Source organism: Rhipicephalus microplus, chromosome 8 (assembly GCF_043290135.1).
Source record: "Rhipicephalus microplus isolate Deutch F79 chromosome 8, USDA_Rmic, whole genome shotgun sequence".
Lineage (NCBI taxonomy): Eukaryota > Metazoa > Arthropoda > Arachnida > Ixodida > Ixodidae > Rhipicephalus > Rhipicephalus microplus.
Window position 1 is genome coordinate 127530290 of NC_134707.1, and position 21669 is coordinate 127551958.

The 21669-nt window shown below is 49.3% G+C and overlaps 1 protein-coding gene across 1 annotated transcript in view; it reads right to left on the minus strand.

Moving 5' to 3' along the window:
• The window catches only part of LOC119165485 (putative cytochrome P450 301a1, mitochondrial), a 128762-nt gene that overhangs the window by 24966 nt on the left and 82127 nt on the right, over nt 1-21669 (minus strand). Inside the window, exon 7 of the mRNA XM_075872592.1 lies at nt 13180-13258. Coding sequence (XP_075728707.1) covers nt 13180-13258 — 79 coding nt within the window. The remainder of the gene's footprint in view (nt 1-13179; nt 13259-21669) is intronic.

Consider the following 21669-nt stretch of genomic DNA (forward strand, 5'->3'; position numbering starts at 1 on the left):
TTTGCGTTCTCCGCCCCAAGAAGATTCAAAAAATGTCTTTCAAAGACCCTCATTATGTCTTCTGCTCGTGTAGACTGTTCGCCGTTCGGGAACTGAACGAAAGGGACACGGATTTGTTCACCCAAGGAGTCGTTGCGAACGCTTCGAAGAACAGCTGGATCTAAAACCAGTCGTCCGTTGATAAAAGACCGCGCAGCCGTGCGCGAACTAAGACGTAGCAATGTTCATACTGCGTCTTTACCTGATCAAGATAGTCGTGCATTGCAAACGTCAGCGTCCCTCCTCTGCGTACCATGCACGCTTTTCGTAGCGTGTCGTTTATCTCTGTCGTTAGGCGCACTTTCCTTTCGCGCCCCGCTTTGATAAGCTCGGTGCGCCAACTGTGTTTCAATGCGTCCCAGTTACGCGGTTCAGGCGGCCTTTTGCATGCTTCCTCTAGTGCATTGCGCAGTAATGCTACGCTTTTCGGGTCGTGCACGAGTGTGGTGTTGTCCATTTTCCAATGGTTTTTAAATGTAGCGAATTGTTCAAAGAAAAGTTTTACAGACACTGGAAAGTGGTCTGTAATGCATGGAACGTCCGGTGGGAAAAGTAGGACCTCGCAACTAAGGACATGTGTGGCTAGCACTTCAGAAAATAAAAGCAGTCTAGTCGGGTCATGTTGGGACCCCGTTGCCATGTTGAAACGAAGTCATTTCCGTGAGTGTCGACCCACGCATCCCTGAGCTTGAAATTGCATATGAGTTGTCGCAATGCGCTAACTCCGCTATATTGTCTGCTTTCTCTGCGTCCACGCGCATCTCTGTCAGTGTCCTCAGCACAGTTAAAATCCCATACTAAGATAGTTGGGTAGCTGTCAAACATAAATGAGTCGAGTGAATTTAAAAAATCGACCGTGCCCCCACGTTGAGCTGGGGCATATATTACAAGCGCCTTTACTCGTCTGCCGTGGAGGTCAAAGTCTACTTCTAGTGTGCGGCCGTCAAAACCATAAACACAGTGTGCTTTTCGACGTAACACAGGTGTCAAGAAAACAACTCCAACTCCGCACATCTTTCAATCAGTCAGCAAAAAAAAAAAAAGGCTTCGACTCCAAAATGTAAACAAAAGGATTGCACATCAAAAGGGGTTCCAAAATTACATTCCTGTAAGAAGAGAACATCGACATGACGTGACCTTGCGAAGTGCATGACTTCTCTCTGCTTTTCTTGGCATCTGAAACCCCTGACGTTTAAGAAAAAAAATGCACCGTAGCCATGTTGAAAAAGGAGAGTGCGCGCAAACTTCAAAGAAGCCCCCTTGCAGAGGGTGGGGCGAGCGCTCAACGAGCGAACATGACTAAAGAAAGAAATTCTCTGACGTTGTCAGAGCATTAGCGAATTTTTGGGGTTTACTACTGTCCATAGAGCCCTCAGAGTCCGTGGTCGGTGGGTGGGCTCGTTTGGTGGCTGGACGGTGTATTTCAATGGCGCTGGCACCGACACTCGCACCTGTGGCCGCACCTGTGGCCGCACCTGTAATCTGGTAAATGGGGTTTGACAGGCTCAGTTTGCGGGTCTGAGCCGAGTACTTGCTGGCGCGGGCTCTCGTCGTTGTCGGTGGCATAGTCACCGTTGTGGTCTTGTCTGGGCCGATGACCGGAGTGACTGCACGTCCCGTTGTTCGGGTGCCGCGTCCCATCGAAGCTCTCGGCACCTCGGAGCTACTGGTGGTGCCAACTGTGTCAGAGCTGTAGCTCTCGTGGTTTCTGCTAAGTACGGGCACTCGGGCTTCGGCTTTGAGCTGTGTTCTTCAAAGGCGTCCGGCGAGAAGTCGCTGGTCTCGGACGGGGCGTGAAGGGTTGACTAGGCTATCTCAGACAGGGGAGGCAGGTCTCCTGCGTCTTGTGGTTCAGCATAGGCGTCAGTGTCGCTTGTGTCAGTGCCGCTCACAGGTTCGAGCGCCGGATAATCATCTTGCAATGCGGGCGTGAAGTCGGTGCACGCTTGTCCTTAGATTGCCACTGCTGCAGCCGCTGCGAATGTCTTCGGACGTACGCAGTCAGCTGTTGCATGGCTGCCCAAGCACTTGCGGCACGGTTCTGCGCATCCTTCTGTGGCATGTCCAAACACGTTGCAGCGCGTGCGACGGGGAGTGGCATAATCTTAGGTGATGTGGCCAGCATTCCTGCAATTAGAGCACACTTTGTTGACACCCCGGTAGTCACACATGACATTGTAGCCTTTAACTGTCAGAAAGTTCGGTATTCGGCTTTTCATTCCACTCGCGCCACACGGACACCTGTGCCAACCCCAGGACGGCCCTTGAACACTGGCTCGTGGATATGTTGCACGTTGCCGTAGGCGGAGAGAGCAGTCGCAAGGGCTGCGTCGCCTACCCACAGCGGTACCCGGAAGACTGTGACGTGGACTATTTCAGGACCTACGCCGACTAGTGGAACTGATTCGCCGTTCAAGAGAATGGCGCCCCGGCTCTTCATCTTGGTGGCTGCATGGACGTTTGCGGCTGCGGCGCCGAACTTTGCACCTCCCATGTGCTGGAGGGACTTGATACTGGCTGGGCCAGTTACTGCCTCGAGGGCATCTATGATGTCGTCGACGGTGCTCCCCTCTGGAGCGATGAAGTTGAAGCAATGAGCTTTCGGTGGTGGCGCTGCGAAAGCCATCACACTTCCGTCCTGGCCCTGGCTCCCACGGCTTGCGCTGTGGTGCCCGGGCGTTGGCTCACGATGAAAGCCTGGACAGAGCCAGGGGGTTGTCCAGGGGTTCGCTTGATGCTCTATGAGCTGGGGTCGACGACTAACAGCGTGCCTGGTCGCGGGAATCCCGGCTCCAAGTAAGCGGCGAACGGAGCGTCGGCCGTCGATCAACTACTCACAAGCGGCGAAGTGCGTCGGCATTTATACTTTTGCCATCGAATGTTCTAGCGTTATCGCTGGTGGTGACGAGTGTTCCAGAATAATCTGTACAGTTCGCGGAGTGGGCATGATCTTATAGAAATGATCTACTACAGTCTCGAAGCTTCTCGAAAATGGCAGGCGCGGTTTGCGCTGAGAATTGTGTGGTGTATTGGGGAGATAAGAAAGCTTGAGGAATGGAACGTGGCAATATTTTTAACTAATTTATTCAAACCAAACGTTTTTATAAAATGCCACATACTTCTGGCCCTATGAAACGAGTGCGATGATATGTAAAGTGGGGAAAACTGGTGACAGAGAGTCAAGTGCAGAAGAATAGACTTTTCGTCTGGTTGGTTCAACAGCCAAAAAGACATAAAAAAAGCACAGTGTTGTGTGTGGCTGCTGTGTACATTTTTCTGTCTTCAACTTTCGCTCTTTTGACTAACAGTACAAAAGAGAAATAAACTAGGCAACGAGACTCTGCAGCACTGGTAGTTACTATGAGTTTTCTATGATTTTCCTTATTTATCTCATGTGAATTGATCAGTCAATCTACGAGAAGCAGTAATTTACTGCAAGAAAGACACACGCTCACACACAACAATGAACGTCGTTTACACACAAAAATGAACATCGCCTATCCCAGAGCAAAATGAATGTGAAACTTCTTTTCACTGAAGTATTCAGTTCAATATACTCTAGATAAGATTTAGTTAGGTGTGATTATATTTGGGTGCACATTAAAGAGCACTAGCAAGTCGATATTTCCGGAGCCCTCTACTACGGCGTCTCTCATAATAATATCGTGATTTTGGGACGCTAAACCCCACATATCATCATCATCAGAAGTAGTTGAACGTTCGAACACCTTTCACAATGCCTACTAAGGTTTGACGGCCAAAGCACAATACCAGGTGAAGGCGCGCATAATTACGCTTAGTGATTCATCCCTATTTTAACGACTATCGCTTATGATCAATCGGTAAACAAATACTTGTGGTCATAAACGCATATGGCAGTTGTAGTAGTTAACGATGAGAGCGGCATTAAAGATAATGATGTGACAGCCAGGAAAGCCATCACTGAAGGAACTTGAGCTAGGTCACTAGTGCACAGCTTGTTTGAGCGTGCTGAATGCCACTGCACGACTAGAGAGACACGCAACGGTTCTTGTCCATGCTGTTTGCCAGCCGGTATTGGCACCCATGTTATCGATATTTTGGCTTCAATATATGGCGTGGAATTGCTGGGAACAAGCGCGGAAGGGTAACGTGTGGGAGCTCCCAGTTTCTGCATGAGAACAAAACTTCTCGTCCAGAAAACTATTACGGTAGTGCGTTAACATGTCATCATTCTCAAATTGAATGTCTTAGACCTTGTGTTTTTCAGTTAGCTTTCTATCTCTGCGAAGCAAGGCTTACTCCCACCTTTCAAGTGCGTCGGAGTTTTTCGGGTCTGTTAGAGTCAACATTGTACAGCTATAATTTGTACTCCAATGAAGAACAAATTATTGCATGCAGATGATTTACCTCACCAAGCCAGATTTAAAAACTCGGTTAAATTAACATGGTCTCAACTTGTTTAGCTCGTACGCTCACTTTCCTGGGGTATTGTTGTTGGAGGTTACAACTACCTTTCAGTGTGGCCCTTGATCCTTCCCTCAAAATACGTAGTCTTTTCACTTGTACTTATACGCACTATATTTAAGACCATCAACAGAGCGCTGAAACATATATGTTCGCGTGTTGCATTACGCACGCACAGAGGGCTCTTCATAGACTCGTAGTTGGCACCTCACAGATGTGCTTTCAGTAGACATTCTACGAGAATTTGAGATGCCCGGTGTTGCACGCACAGTCGTCCGTTCTCTCACGGCATAGTTGAGGCATATACAGAGACCGAAGCTAGGCTACTAGTAATTGACAAGGTGATTCGCACAGGGCTGAGTTACGCTATCACGGTCTACTCTGAAGACGAACTTCAAGCGTCATCCATGTTATGGAATCGCTGTGTTTGTAACTGTTGTGCAATTGTTTCATCCAATATATACATAATACTCAACGGCGTCCTATTTACCATATCGGCCAATTACTGCTCCATGTATTAATAATAATATTGATATTTTAATGATTATTTTTGTTTGCCTAGCAATATCAACTCTCTGGTAACGTGCAAGAATAGAGAGAAATTTTTTTTACGATCGTCCGTCTGCTAGTCCGCTACCGCAGGGCGAAATAGACCGGGGGCTACCTATAGGAGCTCCTAAAGCTACTTATGGCAGATTTTATCTTTGTCGCTGCGACTTTTAACTATATTTACAAATAAAAAATAAAGCAACAAACAATCCTATGATTACGTTGCGCAAAGCGTAATCGTCATTGTGGTCACCGCTGTTGGAGCACGGCGCAAATCAAGTCGGCGTACATCACTGCAGATAAATGTGCTCCTACTCGGTACGCTTCATTCATGACAAACGCGTTTTCTTACAAGAAAATACGCCGTGTCAACAACCGCCAAAGAATTGACGTGTGAATACAGCGCACCAATCGCGGTAACCGCTTGCACGTCACCGCCGACACGCACGCCCCTGGCAGCAGGAGCGAAATCTCACAGCAGCGCCACTAGTTATCGTTACCGCCACCCGGCCTGCCTCTCCAGTGGAGCTCTGATTGATTTGTAGGGTTTAACGTCCCAAAAACGCCATATGATTTTGAGAGACGCCGTAGTGGAGGGCTCCGGAAATGTCGACCACCTTGGATTTTTTAACGTGCACCCAAATCTCAGCACACGGGCCTACAACATTTCCGCCTTCATTGTAGCGGAGCTCTCATACTGAGTTTATTGTAGAAACGTTAGCCTAAGTGTGGTGCTCTAAGATACACATTGCGCTGTACAGAAATTTTTGCTTCTAATGTATGTCTGATTGCAAATTCGGGACATGCTTGCTCAAAATAAACAGGATTTCTAACCAATTTTTGCTAATTTTGGCCAATTCACCCAGTTTTGCCGCTTCGCAGGCAAGTCCTACATCCGGCTTTAAATATACCGTCCAGCCCCTCGTGTGGCTTAATTTAACTTGCCCTGCACCTTCCAACGTTGCCGACGCATGGCATCGACAATCTGGATTAATCGAAGCCGTCTTCTCGCAATTTGTTTACTTGATTGCAATTAGACAGGACTTAATGTAGTCGAAGAGCAATCACTGGCAGCCTGTAATCATTACTTCGCGACATCAATGAGAGAATGGGAATAACTGATCGTTTCGGTATTCTTTTCTCAATGTATTATTTGCTAATGTATTTTCAAGTGTTCGCAACAACTATACTCGAACTTTTACCAATGCCCAGAAGTATTGCGCCATTTATTTTTTACGCCTATTTTTTACCGAAGCAGCAAGCGACGGGCATAGACTGTAAGACAGCTTGATGAAGTCTAGAAGGGTATAAAGAGAAGTACACATAGAGAAAGACCAGTGCCTTTTTCTTTTAAGAGCGTGCTATTAGGTTTACGTTCGCCAATGAGTCCAGTGTGCACTACTTCTCTTAAAGAGCGTGTTCTTCATCTTTGTTCACGTGACTTGACACTCAGCCAGTGGCACTCGTTAGGATGTCTACGTATGTTGGATCGTGCAAGCGATATCACTTATCAATTGTGTCCTTAAATGGCACAGAAACTTGGCATTCAGTCTCTGCTTAAACAATTCATTCTGGCAAACTGTTTGATCCTACAATGGAAGGAGTCGAATATTCAAGTTCGTGATTGATAACTTCGTGATAGAAGGTATTGGGAAAGAAGCTCGTTACGAAATTTAGTCACAGTCGTAATGAAAAGGCAAACTAAGCACTCTACGAGTGTGATCTCATATAGAACACTGAATTCGCTTACACTTCTTCGGTTGCTGTTGATCGCTCGGTTTCCTGGAGCCCTTCATGGAAGTTGCAGTCGTCCACAGTGTGAATGTTACGAACGGGATCTCATATAGAACGCTAAATTCACCCACACTTCTTAATGATAGACTTACAGGCAACACAGCCATTGAAAGTCTGGACGTTTAAAGTGTCATACTGTACACCCTTCAATATGTCTCCGACCATGTCTATTTCAGGCATTCACTTTTCCTATTCTCGGCAAAGAGCCTCAACTTCATGAATCTAAACTGACCCGCAGGTCGCGGGTTCGATTCCCGGCTGCGGCGGCTGCATTTCCGATGGAGGCGGAAATGTTGTAGGCCCGTGTACTCAGATTTGGGTGCACGTTAAAGAACCCCAGGTGGTCAAAATTTCCGGAGTCCTCCACTACGGCGTCTCTCATAATCAAATGGTGGTTTTGGGACGTTAAACCCCACATATCATTATCATGAATCTAAGCTTTCCTTTAGAGGTCTCTCGGCTGGTGAAATAGGTGTCCTGAGTCTAAAACAGTCTAATGGCATTGCGTAAATTAAGTGTGTCATTCCGTCTGTTATGGATGATGACCCACTTTCAGTGGGGCGGTCAGTCTCCAATGACCACTTTACCGATAACATCAGTGTGGCGGTAAGTATCCAATGACCACTTTACCGATACCAATGTATCCTACTAAGACACTCAGCAAAGCTGGGAATAGCGCAGTTGGTTTATACGCGGTAGGCGCAAAGTCCACGACCAAGCCACCATATCTGACACGTAGCCTGCTGTGAATCGGGTTCAGTTTTCAGGGACTACTCATTAGGGCAATATCGTCAGTGAATAGCAGGTTACTATTATAGCAGGTTAGCTCTCATCTCTAACTCTTCTTATATAGGGTCCTGAAAACTTCCTGTAAGCAAGAGGTGAATGGCTGATTGATTGATTGATTGATTGATATGTGAGGTTTAACCCATTGGCTTCCACGCACTGTGCGCCCAGTCCTGCCTACCACTCCGCGGCAAAAGTTTCGCGCCAGCGGGCGGCATGGGGCGGTGTATAAAAATCGCAATAAAGTCCGCAAGAAACGTCATAGAACCACATTTCTTGCTTTATTCTGTTTGCAATGCTTTACTGCGGCAAATCGGTCAGTATAATTGGCGTGTGTGAAATTCTTTAAAACACACAGGCATGTGAAGCGCAACTTCGCATTTTTCGCACTCCCACCGGCTCTCGGACTTTTTGCCACGTGAATTGCAAACTAAGCAAAGCCTGGATGGATCATGCCATGAGGAGTCAGGATGCAAAAGCTGCCTTTCGCGTGCGAAGGCGTTTGTGTGCAAAGCGATGATGCTTCAAATCGCCACTCCAAGAAGTGCATTGAACATTCCAAGAGCAGTTGGACTTCCTCCTACTTGAAGCTCGATGGATCTCTTGATGCCAGGCTGGCCGCTGAAGGAGTGCTTGACAATATTTTCCACACTGTCATCTTCTTCCCATTGCCATTCTTCCATCTTTCGCGCCTTTGGAGAAGGCGGCAAAGTATCCAGTGGATCTTCTGCTGCACACACGTTCTCCTCCTCCTCCTCATCACTACTACTTTCATCACCATGATCCTCCCCATCGTCTAATGAAACATCTTCATCATCACAAATGTCACTTTCGGCGTCGCTGTCAAACACAAGTTGCGGAATTTCGTTTTCTGTCAAACCACGCTTTCGCCGCGATGCCATGTTTTGAACAAGACCGGTCGCAATCGCCTCGCTCACTTCGCACACAAAACAGCTCCAAACGCGCGCAAAAATAACTCCAACAGTGGACAGCTATGTCCATCTAGCGGAGAGCACATCAAAAAAAAAAAAGGCAAACACCAACCAATGTGCTGCCATCTATGAAAGATCATGAAAAACAATAATTTCCTAAGTGGCCGGCGTTTCGCCGGTCAAAGAACTTTTGGCCTCGGCCGTAGCGGCCGGCGGATCGCCGGCCGCGGAAGTCAATGAGTTAAAGTTTCAAAACGACCATATGATTATGAGAGCCGCCGTAGTGGAGGGCTCCGGAAATTTTGACCACCTGGGGTTCTTTAACGTGCGCCCAAATCTGAGCACATGAGTTTAATGAATTTCCGCCTCCATCAAAAATGCAGCCACTGCAGCCGGGATTCGATCCCGCGACCTGTGGGTCAGCAGCCGAGAGTACCTTAGTAACTAGACCACAGCGGCGGGGCGAGAGGTGAATAGCATTAAGAAGATCGCATCTCCCAGCCTTCCACAAAACCATCAAGCAGGCTACTGCTCGATGGTACTGTACTTCGTACAGGCTACTGAACAATAGACCATGATAATACTGTGCATTAGCCGTTTCAAAACACTCTCAAAACTGTATGAGAATTAAACACACGTATATTTGTGTGATAACTATATAATTATGAAGAGAGAGTGTACTACAGAAGTTCTAAAATACATTATACGGCTCTTAGGGAAACAAGCGGGTGGTTGAGTCAAGAATGATTACTGTAGTCCTCTCTGCGGGGAGCCGATAATCGCTTTGATATATTCAATCAATTTTGAAGAGCGCTTGAACTTTACTTGAAGAGTAGAACGCGACTGCGTAATCGAGCCCGCTTGGCATCTCATTCTCAATAGGTGGCCTCGCTTCACCTCTTCGACGCCTCAACCGTGCCGCAAGGAAACAAGGCTCTGTGCAAGTAATATCGGCCGTTTAAACGTATCTAGGTACAATGCTCATGCATACACCTAGTGCCAGTTCCAAAGCGCCGGCTATGAAAAACTTTATTTTTGCTTTTCAGTGAAGTAACGCTCACGCATTCACGAGTTAACGCGTGAACCCTCGCAGCTGTTGACTTTGCATGTGTTTTCGCTGCTGCTTATGGTTAATTATGTCTAAGCACTTTGTAATATGTGGGAATCTAAATACCTCTCAGTCAAGGTGCGATTCCCATATCTCGGCACTCGTTGCGATTCTGCGCTTATTTCACGCAACATTATGTGCGTTGACGAGACTCCACCTATTGTATGGTACTCGTATAAGATTTACTTTCAGACGAAGTCCGAAGCTATGGCGGGGCTCTATGGCAGAATACTTGAATGCCTCGCACACGCCCTGGATTCAATTTCCATTCGTACCTAAGTTTACAAGGCGAAAGTCTTGAACGCCTCATCAAATGCGAAAATTTACCGAAGGTGGCCATCGATGTCCACATGTCCCCCCCCCTCCCACATCGACGTCCACACGAGTCATGAAGAGAAATTAAGTTATGCCGTCAGAAAACCACAAACCGTGGTACGTCATAATGATGTCCTAATGACTTCATAGTTACGTCAGGAGATGTCGTGTGGAACGACGGTTTGATCACTTCAAATGGTAGCTTGGTCAACGGTGTGTTGATGGTGGACGATGTGGAAAATCAGGTGAAGTGCCTGAGATTCTTTGGGCAATGAAAAACAATTTAAGGCACAGGAAGCTTTTGGGGGCTGGAGTAGCAAGCAGAAACTCTACATCAACTAAAGGGGGAAAAGACGAATTTCGCGTTCCAGTCGTGTAAGGCGAGTGCATAAGAGACCTTGCGAGTCTTTTATTTGAATCTCGAATGTTCTCTCACGGACAACGTCGAATTTTCGTCTACAACTACGACGCCAACACCAAAATTTCGGCGAAGCAAGCTCTGCGAGTGTCTGCTAAATGCTTTAAGAACTGCCACCGGTAGCGACTGCACAACGATAAAAGGTCGGCACAGCAGCTTGCGAAAACAAAGGACCTGGAGTGGTGAAGAATGCAAGTCTCGTACCCTATCAAGACGACCAAAAATATATATTGCCCACATCACCCGTCATGGTTGTCTACTTGTTATGAAGCTGGCTGCTCAGACAACGGTACTGAGGCTGAATATCTACCATGGGGAACACATCTGTATGAAGTTGACATAAACAAATTTTGCTCCACGTTCATGAAACATAGATATAGCTCCATTTGGATCTAGCTCCGCGTTCGCGAATTCCAGGTGGTCAAAATTTACGCCGCTCTCCAGGGTCACTTCTTTAAAATCGTATTTTGATTTTTGGACGCAAAGCCGCAAAAAGTGATATTAATAATAATAAGAAGAATTTACCAGGACCATTACGACTATCCACGAGTTTTATGTCGTAGTTTTGCAACATCTGAATGTAATTGATTGATTGATTGATATGTGGGGTTTAACGTCCCAAAACCACCATATGATTATGAGAGGCGCCGTAGTGGAGGGCTCCGGAAATTTCGACCACCTGGGGTTCTTTAACCATCTGAATGTAATCTCTACGAAATGAAACAGTCGCTGTTATATATACCGCGCGATACAAACGCGCGTTGTTCACGTTTATAATTACAGGCGTAAATATATAATTATATCGTAAGAGCTTTTATTGCGCCGAATGCTGTACCAAACAGTACCAAACACTTGAAGAAGCGCATAGGGACAGCATTGACTCTCAACTGAGGTTTGCACACAGAAAATATTGCACACAGAAAATATTTGTAGTAACGAAAGAAAAGAAAATATAAATTGCTTTCATCTGCTTGCCGCCTGTGTGTGGATTTTACTAATGAATCTTCTTCATCACTTAAGGTTATAAACCTCATTTGACAACCCGGGTTGTGAGCGTAACTCCTACAACCTTACTCTCTTTTCACGAAATATTGACATATATTGGGTGGAGGAAATTACCGATCCCACACTGAGAGCTGACTACACCTCAGTCGTCCGCATACATACATACATACATAGATACATACATACATACATACATACATACATACATACATACATACATACATACATACATACATATGTACATACATACATACATACATACATACATACATACATACATACATACATACATACATACATACATACATTGTGGAGCTAAACGAAAAAACAAATGGAATTCCCCCGACCCATACCACATTACAAAGAGCGTCCATCAACAAAAATGAATGAATGAATAGGGCAAGAGTCAGTACACTTTTGTTGGCGAGAAAGATAGAAAGAAAAAAATTAAAAGAAGAAAAGGAAATGAAAGTAAATGAACACCAAAACTATTCAAGAGAAAAGGAGGACAGGCGAGTCTCTTCCTTGGGTTGCGGATGCCGATGTCTTGACTCTTGAAATTTTCTTCGGTTGCTGTTAATCGCTTGGTTTTCTGGAGCCCATCAGGGAAGTTGCAGTCGTCCACAGTGTGAATGTTACAAACGGGACCTTTCCCGTCAAAAAGATCTAGTCGCTTTGCTTTGAACTTCGACCCACTCTGCCCTGAGTGCCGTGAATAGTACAGGTAATTAGCGCACATGCTCTGGCGATTGTCGGTGTTACAGCATGCGCCTTCATAAACAAAACGACTTGGGGGAAGCCTTCAAAAGCGGCGATCTCCAGCAACAACTAAGGGTTGTCGAAAGGGCCCGCGAATGGGCGGATGACTATGGTCTTTCAGCCCCAATGTGGGTAAGGCCCGCAACTACGACTCTGTAGTTCCTTAGGACCCGAATAAGATTTTTTGACTGAATCACTGGCTGACCGAATGACCGAGTGCCAGCGCTATACGATTGTGCTTCTTGTGTTTCATAGTAGTGTTCTTCGCCGTGCAATTCCACACGATATAAATCAAGACCCAATAGCCCGACCTTGCGCTTTGTTGTAGGGAGATATATAACCCCATCGTGTCCGCTATTAGAGATTGATTCATCATTTTACAGGCCTCGAAAGAGCATGACGTGCTATGTCAAAATTTTGGGGTGCAGCGCTATGAAACACAAGGACAAAGAGGTATAAAATAATAGTAGGCATGACGGGCGCTGTCTCATATCTTCTGTGTACCTCACAGTCCACGTGTTTCATAGAGCTGAAGCCCAAAAGTTTGACCTTTAGCCAACTCGCTCAAAGCAACGTTCGGTGTGCGTGGTCTTCTCAGCTGCTTGGTATTTGTCATGCCCACTGAATAGTTCTCATTCCCAGCTTTCGCTAACGCGATGAATGACTGCTTTTTCGTGACCTCAAAGGGGCAGCAGGGTGTATGCCAGAAAGACTCTCATTTTACTTCACCGCCTGTCTTCTCGAAATAAGATATTGTTTGTTTTCATTCGTATAACAATTGTCTTAAGAACTGCCGCCGACAAATACGCAAGGTTCTTACGATTCTCGAATTTTCAGCACTTTGAAGGATTTCGGGCCCTATTATTCGATACAACCGAGGCATTTTTTCTCTTGCAACGGCACAAACTAAATAATATAGTTTTAGTTGACGAAGCAAGTGATAGTAGTAGTTTACATTGGTATGAGGACACAAAAACAGGGCTATTATACTGGGCTACTTTTACAAAATAAATAAAATATGTTCTCACGTTCTTCGGTATTGCGTAGCCAGACATCACCACATCGTGATCCAGTTTGCGGTGAACTCCGGGAATGGTGGGGTAAAGCCTGAAAACAGGAGCAGTTTCAAGAAGATATGCGTTTTTTTTTACTTTTTTTCTTTTATATTTGCAAGGTATGCTGATAATATACCAGCAAGACATTATTGTACAGCCCATAATCACGCAAACACACTTGAGCATTCTCGTGGGTCCAAAAATATTTGCTACCGCGGACGATATGGTTCCTGTAGAAACTGGTACTGCCGAAAGCAGCCGTCATTCATCTCTGGCTACTAGTTTATTGCATAAGCAATGCAATGCTGTTGATAATATTGAAAGCACGTAATAGAAATCTCACAAAGTACAAAATCAATCAACAATATAATACTCCAGAAAAAGGCTGCGCTGCAAAGACTTTTCCTGCAGTATGTTCCAACTACCCCCCCACAAGCTTTTCTGATATATAACACCACAGAGCAGCTTTCCCGCTGCTCATGGGTCTGGATCATGAATCTGTTGGAATCTTAATAAAGTCGACTGCGGGATTGTCAGCTCTTTACCTTAATACGAAAAGAATATGTACATCATGTACGACATAATCCACAACCCACACATACTGCACTTGATTGCTGTAGGAGGCCCCTAATCTTACTTTATTTATAGGCCGTCAATTCACAAAATCCTGTCGAGTGTATCGGCCGTAGATAGAGAGCCATTGAAACACCCGACGGGCTTTTGGAAATCAAACTTTTCCCTTCGGTCGAAGGTGCGCCCCACAACTTTGGAACGGATGACTCCTTGCTTAAAATATTTGAATGAGTCACTTGTGGCGAGTTATGCTTAGAGATCTGAAGCAGCCGCCAAAATCCTACAGCAAGACCTCGACTAGTGCCAGTGGCGCACGTAACTGCTCCGCGTCAGGTAGTTTCGGAAGTTGTACACCAACACACCACATAAACCAGCTCAGGAACTTTTTAAAAGAAGCCGATGATATTTGTTGGGCGTACAACGGGTCAGGGACGTTTCTTTAACATTCACTTTCACGAACGGTTCGTCGTCATTGCCGCTGCTACTGCTGTCAGAATTTCTGTTCGCGTTATCGCTTCGAGCAAAACGCAAATTAGCAGCTCAGGAAGCAAAGACAAACGACACATTTTGGTAATGTAAACAAGCACACAGGGTGATAAGACCCCGCCTAAAAAAATATGAAGACAGCGAGGTACCCTACAGCATCGAAAATGGCAGCACCGCGTTGCCGGAGTTCTGGCGAAATATCCGTCCACAAGACGGAATAACGCAGCATACTTCGTACTAGAGTAAACTGCTCCCATTGTGCCACAGAAAAACACAAGCTTGCTCTGAATTGACCAGCGGAATGCAGTGGAGCAAGAAAACTTGCTCCCGCTTCGCAAGTGGAATAAACGATTAGCGTTTTTAATGCGAAGCATTTATCAGCGAACTTCGGTGAGTTTCACGGTATTTGTCTATCTATCTATTTAGCAACCTACGGCTTTTAACTCTCCTCGCCGTTTCCGTAAAGGGATCTATACCAAAACTAATACGGCATAACATGACTGTATGAAGAACATACGTGACAAGTCTCAACGAGAAAATCATGACATGCATGTCATGAATGTCATGGTTTACATGCCATGGTCTTTGTGCTCCGGCGGTGGTTTCATTCACATGTCATATTACAAAAGTAGTATGGTTTGACATGAATGCATGAAGATCATAAGTGGCAGGCCCTTACGTGGAAATCGTAACATGCGTGTCATATAAGAACATGACTACATGCCCCGTTCAAGAGGGGCTCGCTGTCGTTTCGGTAGCTTCTCATACACCAAATCGGGGACGTGAATGAATGATCAAGGCTTATACTGAAGCAAACATGAGCATCATAACATGCGTGTCAGGTAAGAACATGGCTACACGCCACGCTCATGGTGCGCTCGCGGTCGTTTCGCCAGCTTGACATATACCAAATTTGGTATTACGTCACGTGAATAGAGGAGCAAGATTAAAGACACATCCAAACATAACCATCATCGATTTTATATGTGGGTATTACCATCCCGAAACCACCATATGATTATCAGAGACGTCGTTGTGGAAGACTCGAGAAATTTCGACCACCTGGAGTTCTTTAACGTGCACCCGAATCTGAGCACACGGGCCTACAGCATTTTCGCATCTATCGAGAACGAAGCCACCGCCGCCGGGATTCGATCCCGCAACCTGCGCGTGAGCAGCCTAGTGCGTTAGCCATTACACCACCATGGCGGGGCTAAAACTTGATAGTCATGACAAGCGTGTCACGTAAAACATGATTGCATGCTACGCTCAGAGCATGCTTGCGGCCGTTTTTCTAACTTCTGATGTACCTATATCCATACTACGTGATGCGATTGGACGACTGATTCCAATTATAGGCGCAAGCATGATAATTATGGTGGCATTTCGAGCGCGTAAACCGACAAAAAACGACAGACAGAGGCATACAGACGAGCGCTCACTTTAAACTAATGTTTATTCACACAAAAAACAGGTTTAATCCTACACGGATCACGGAAACACATACGTGAAACTACAATCTAAAAACTCTGGAGGACAGCTATCACCTAAGAGCTATCACGCACGTTCAAGTACAAACTCACCCAAATTTCAATGCTGTTAAACATGATAATGAAGACATGGAAGTCATGTACGTAAAAATTACCATCCGCCTTATAACGTTTGTACTGATTTTATTGTGACAAATCAACCCCCGTCATCCGTGCTTCGAATATCATTAATTCTAACTGTACATGACATCTACCGATTTTTTACAGTGGAAGCTGTTATGACATCACAACTTGGGGTCCCGCGCAGTTGTCCACTGCCACCGCCGCTGGTGTCTGTAACCACAACACGCAAAAATTGAAAAAAAAACGCCAGACCTGCGCGGAGCACTAACAACACAGTGGGGCTCGAAACCCGGGTCTGCTGGGTGCGAGTCCAGTATTTTACCACTGAGCTACACCGGTGCTTTGACTTGTTAGCAGACCTAGCACCAAAGACACAGTAGGGCTAGAACCTGGGCCTGCTGGGTGCGAGTCAAGTATTCGACCACTGAGCTATGCCGGTGCTTATGACTTGTTAGCAGACCTAGCACCAAAGACACAGTAGGGCTTGAACCCAGGTCCGCTGGGTGCGAGTCCAGTATTCTACCACTGAGCTACACCAGTGCTTGTGCCTTGTTAGCAGACCTAGCACCAAAGACACAGTAGGGCTTGAACCCGGGTCCACTGGGTGCGAGTCAAGTATTCGACCACTGAGCTACGCCGGTGCTTGTGACTTGTTAGCAGACCTAGCACCAAAGACACAGTAGGGCTAGAACCCGGGTCTGCTGGGTGCGAGTCAAGTATTCGACCACTGAGCTACGCCGGTGCTTATGACTTGTTAGCAGACCTAGCACCAAAGACACAGTAGGGCTTGAACCCGGGTCCGCTGGGTGCGAGTCAAGTATTCGACCACTGAGCTACGGTGGTGCTTGGACTTGTTAGCAGACCTAGCACCAAAGACACAGTAGGGCTTGAACCCGGGTCTGCTGGGTGCGAGTACAGTATTCTACCACTGAGCTACACCAGTGCTTGTGACTTGTTAGCAGACCTAGCACCAAAGACACAGTAGGGCTAGAACCCGGGTCTGCTGGGTGCGAGTCAAGTATTCGACCACTGAGCTACGCCGGTGCTTATGCCTTGTTAGCAGCTAGACCTAGCGCCAAAGACACAGTAGGGCTTGAACCCAGGTCCGCTGGGTGCGAGTCCAGTATTTTACCACTAAGCTACACCAGTGCTTGTGACTTGTTAGCAGACCTAGCACCAAAGACACAGTAGGGCTTGAACCCGGGTCCGCTGGGTGCGAGTCAAGTATTCGACCACTGAGCTACGGCGGTACTTGTCACTTGTTAGCAGACCTAGCACCAAAGACACAGTAGGGCTAGAACCCGGGTCTGCTGGGTGCGAGTGAAGTATTCGACCACTGAGCGACGCCGGTGCTTATGACTTGTTAGCAGACCTAGCAACAAAGACACAGTAGGGCTTGAACCCGGGTCCGCTGGGTGCGAGTCAAGTATTCGACCACTGAGCTACGGTGGTGCTTGTGACTTGTTAGCAGACCTAGCACCAAAGACACAGTAGGGCTTGAACCCGGGTCCGCTGGGTGCGAGTCAAGTATTCGACCACTGAGCTACGGCGGTGCTTGTGACTTGTTAGCAGACCTAGCACCAAAGACACAGTAGGGCTTGAACCCAGGTCCGCTGGGAGCGAGTCCAGTATTCTACCACTGAGCTACACCAGTGGTTGTGACTTGTTAGCAGACCTAGCACCAAAGACACAGTAGGGCTTGAACCCGGGTCCGCTTGGTGCGAGTCAAGTATTCGACCACTAAGCTACGGCGGTGCTTGTGACTTGTTAGCAGACCTAGCACCAAAGACAAAGTAGGGCTTGAACCCGGGTCTGCTGGGTGCGAGTCCAATATTCTACCACTGAGCTACGCCGGTGCTTGTGACTTGTTAGCAGACATAGCACCAAAGACACAGTAGGGCTTGAACCCGGGTCCGCTGGGTGCGAGTCAAGTATTCGACCACTGTGCTACGGCGGTGCTTGTGACTTGTTAGCAGACCTAGCACCAAAGACACAGTACGGCTAGAACCCGGATCTGCTGGGGGAAGTGGTTCTTAAAATTGGAAAAGAAAAGAAAAGTGAACCCCGCAACTGTCTGCAGCTAAGTGCGACACCTCAGCAGTGGTTCACATGGGAAGGGGAATGGGGGATAATAGACTTGAGCGAAGAGAGGAAAGAGAAAGGAGAGAGCGAGCAAAGGAAGGGGGGGACGCACAGATCGTCTACCAAAATCAAGGGGCGCGAATTCTCTAAATTCGCTCACGCAGTCCGCTTCCGTCTACAAAGTCGAGCAGCGCTGAAAGGGCACGCTTGATATGCGCGCGGCCACTGTTCGGGAACAAGAGGTGCTCAGTTGTTGTCCGAGGCAGGCCGAGAGCTCCGTACGTTGCGAGCATCACCTGTCTGCTCGCGTCACCAGCCGGGCAATGAAGCAAAAGGTGGTCCAGAGTCTCCAGGTCGCCGCAGTCCATGCAGTATGGACTGCCACGCCCGGAGTGCCGATGTTTTCGCTCGGCGGTGTAGTTGTCTCCGGTGCGGAGACGGAGAAGGAAACCACGGTCTCGTCTTGGGAGTCCCTTGAGAGGGAGCCGCCGCGGCGGCTTTCCAGCTGCTACGCGAGGGTCGGGATGACGCTCGCGCACGTAGCGGGCGGTGAGGAGACGGCCGGCATCCGCGGAGCACACGAAGTTGGTGACGCCGGTGTCGGGGTCGTGCGCATCCCTCGCGGCACAGTCGGCCGCCTCGTTGCCAGGTATTCCGATGTGCGAAGGCACCCAGTGCAGCGAAAGGTCGCACCCCGTTTGCTGCACGGCGTGCAGCTTCCGGGCAACTCTCTGCGCAAGGAGGCTGCCGTCTTCCTCGCGCGAGATCGCGGCCAAGGCCGCCCGGGAGTCGCAGATGATGGCTGCAGCGCTCATGGGTGCCCGCTCATTGAGGAAATCGGCTGCCAAATTTATAGCGGCGAGTTCCGCCACAGTGGAGGAGGCGAGGGAGGGGAGGCGGCACTTGAGAACCGCGCCGACTGATGGCCCAACGCAGGCGGCGGCCGCGGAGCCGTCGCGAAGCACTGACCCGTCGACGTAAACAAGCAGCCGGCCGTTCAGCTGTTCGTGAAGGAGGGCGGAGCACTCCTGCTGCATCGCTGCCAGCGGGGTGCGCGCCTTCGCTTTGATGCCGCCAATGGTCTTGGTGATCACCAGAGGGGTGTGGCGGTAGGGTGGGATAGCCAGCCAGCTGGGGTACTGCATGTCTGGCACAACCGTCAAGAGCTCACTCGCCCGCTGCCCCATGGATGAGTGAGGTAGAGCATATAGCCTGTTCACAAGGAGCTGCCCCTGCCTTGTGGTTTTCAGCCGCAGTACATGATTTAGTGTCCGCTGGGTCACCCGCAGGGAGATGGGAGTTTCCCCCGCTTCGGCGAGCGTGGGGCCCACCTGGGAGGTTTGGGGAAGTCCGTAGTACTCCCGCACGGCGTTGCGATGGTCCGCGTCCAAGGCAGCTAGCTGGCAAGCACTCAACGAAGCCACTGCTGCAGTGTAGATCACGCGTGCCGATGCGACTGCGTTGTAGACTCGCAGGGCAAGGGCAGGGGTGCAGCCGTGCCTTCGCGCGAGGAGACTGCGTGCGGCGCCGAGTACCTTGCGGTTGCTCGTCCGCAGATCGTTGACGGCCGGTCGCCAGCTGAGCCGGTGGTCTATGGTCACACCCAAGTAGCGCACCTTCGTGCTCCACTCGATGGGGAGGCCCCGGAGTGAGAGCCGAGGCGTGGAGCGGCGTGTCGACGCTCGCGGGTGGACGAGCAGTGCCTCCGTCTTGGAGGCGGCGAGCGCCAGTCCAACCCCGTTCAGGAATGCGTCAACCGCGTCGATGGCCACCTGGAGGGACTCGAGAAGGGCTGCCCGGTGGCGACCGGGGCCGCAGGCAAACAGCGCAATGTCATCGGGGTAAATCGCCACATGCACTTCACACGCCGTGTTGCACGGGATGTAGTCGGGCAGCTTGGCAAGAGCCAGATTGAACAGAAAAGGGCTCAGTATGCTGCCCTGGGGTACGCCTGCGGTGACGGAGTGGGGACCGCTGATTGTGGAGCCAACACGAACGCGAAGAGTGCGGTCGCCCAAGAAGCTCTCCAGGTAGTCAAACATCCGCCCGCACACACCGAGGTCACGAAGTGCGTCCAAAATTGATGCGTGGGGCAAACAGTCAAACGCACTTCTCACGTCGAGCAGCACGAGGATGCCGTAATCGCCGCGGTACTTGGCCTCCTCGAGGGTGGCGATCACGTCGGCCAGTGAGTCGAACGTACAGCGCCTTGGGCGAAATCCGCTCTGTTCGGGAGGGAATGCGTTGGTTGCGGTGGCAATCCAGCGAAGGCGTCGCAATGCCATGGCTTCCATGACTTTCCCTGCGGCCGAGGTAAGTGACACTGGCCGGTAGGATGAAAGCTCCGTGGCCGGCTTCCGTGGCTTCAGGATGGGCACCACGAGCGCCTGTTTCCAGCCAGGAGGCACCTGACTTGTGCGCCACACTTCGTTGTAGGCCTCCAGCAACCGGGGCCGCGTGGAGGGGTCAATGTTGCGCAGCACCTGGTAGGTGAGGCCGTCCACTCCCGGGGCAGACCGCTTCGTGCGGTTGTTGAGCACTGCGGTCAGCTCGCTGAGAGTAAACTCCTCCGTGCACAATGCGCGGATCTCTAGCAGAATGCCCTCGGTGGGAAAGTACCGCTCGGGAGCGAAGAGCTCAGGCCTGTTGAGTGCAGGCACAGGTGGTAGTCCCTGTGGAGGCTGTGGGCAAGCAGGAGGGGCAAACTTGTCTGCCAGCAGCTCAGCCAATTCCTGCGTGGCGATCTTCATTGCAACAGCAACACAGAGAACCGGGCAGCGAGGCTCTCTGGTGCGAAGAACGGCAGCGAAAATGCGCCAGGCTTGGGCGTGGTTCTGAGGGTCATCTAGTGACGAGCAGAGGCTCCCCCAGCTCTGGTTGCGACGGCGTCTGGCGTGCCTGCGGCACACCGCGTCAATACAGTTATAGGCACGCCAATGTTCCGCCTTCTGCGAGCGCACCGCCACAATCTGCGCCCTGCGACGCGCGGCGCGAAGGTTGAGGAGGCTGATGTCTGGTGCGGGGGTGCCCGCAGGCACGGTGCAGTGGGTGGTAGCTGCGTCGTGACACTCGGCCAGCGCGGTGAAGAAGTCTGCAGAGACTGGCACTCTAGCACACAGTTCTCTGAAGCGAGTCCACTTCACAACACTGTAGGTCCGAGTGTACCTGATGTAAGCTGAGGGGGGTGTGACCACGATGGGGTAGTGGTCGGAGCCCTGAGAGTCCGGTGCACGTTGCCACTCATATTTACACGTACCACCCACGAGAGTCAGGTCGATGGCACTGTCGGACACACCACGGCGCGCGAGAGTACAGCTACCCGTGTTTATAACGAGCAGTCCGGCCTTTTGCACGGCATCGAGAAGGTCGCGCCCACGGTGGTTCGTCACGCCACTGCCCCAGGAGGTGTGGTGAGAGTTAAAGTCGCCACCGATGACCGCGTCGCGATTTAGGCGGTCTGCGAGGCGGCACACGAATTGGGTGTCCAAGCGTGCCGAGTAGTTCGATGTGCGCACGTACACGCTAGCGACACTGGTGTCCGTGCTCCCGATGCGCACAGTCAGGGCGACGGCCTCGAGGGTGTCACAGAGAATGTCCTCGATGTCCACTGCAGCGTGAGGGAGGTCGGCGCGCACATAAACCGAAGCCCGCGACGTGCCGGGAGGATGCGAGGGAGTGCTGCACCGGACTGCGCTACACTCTTCAAGTT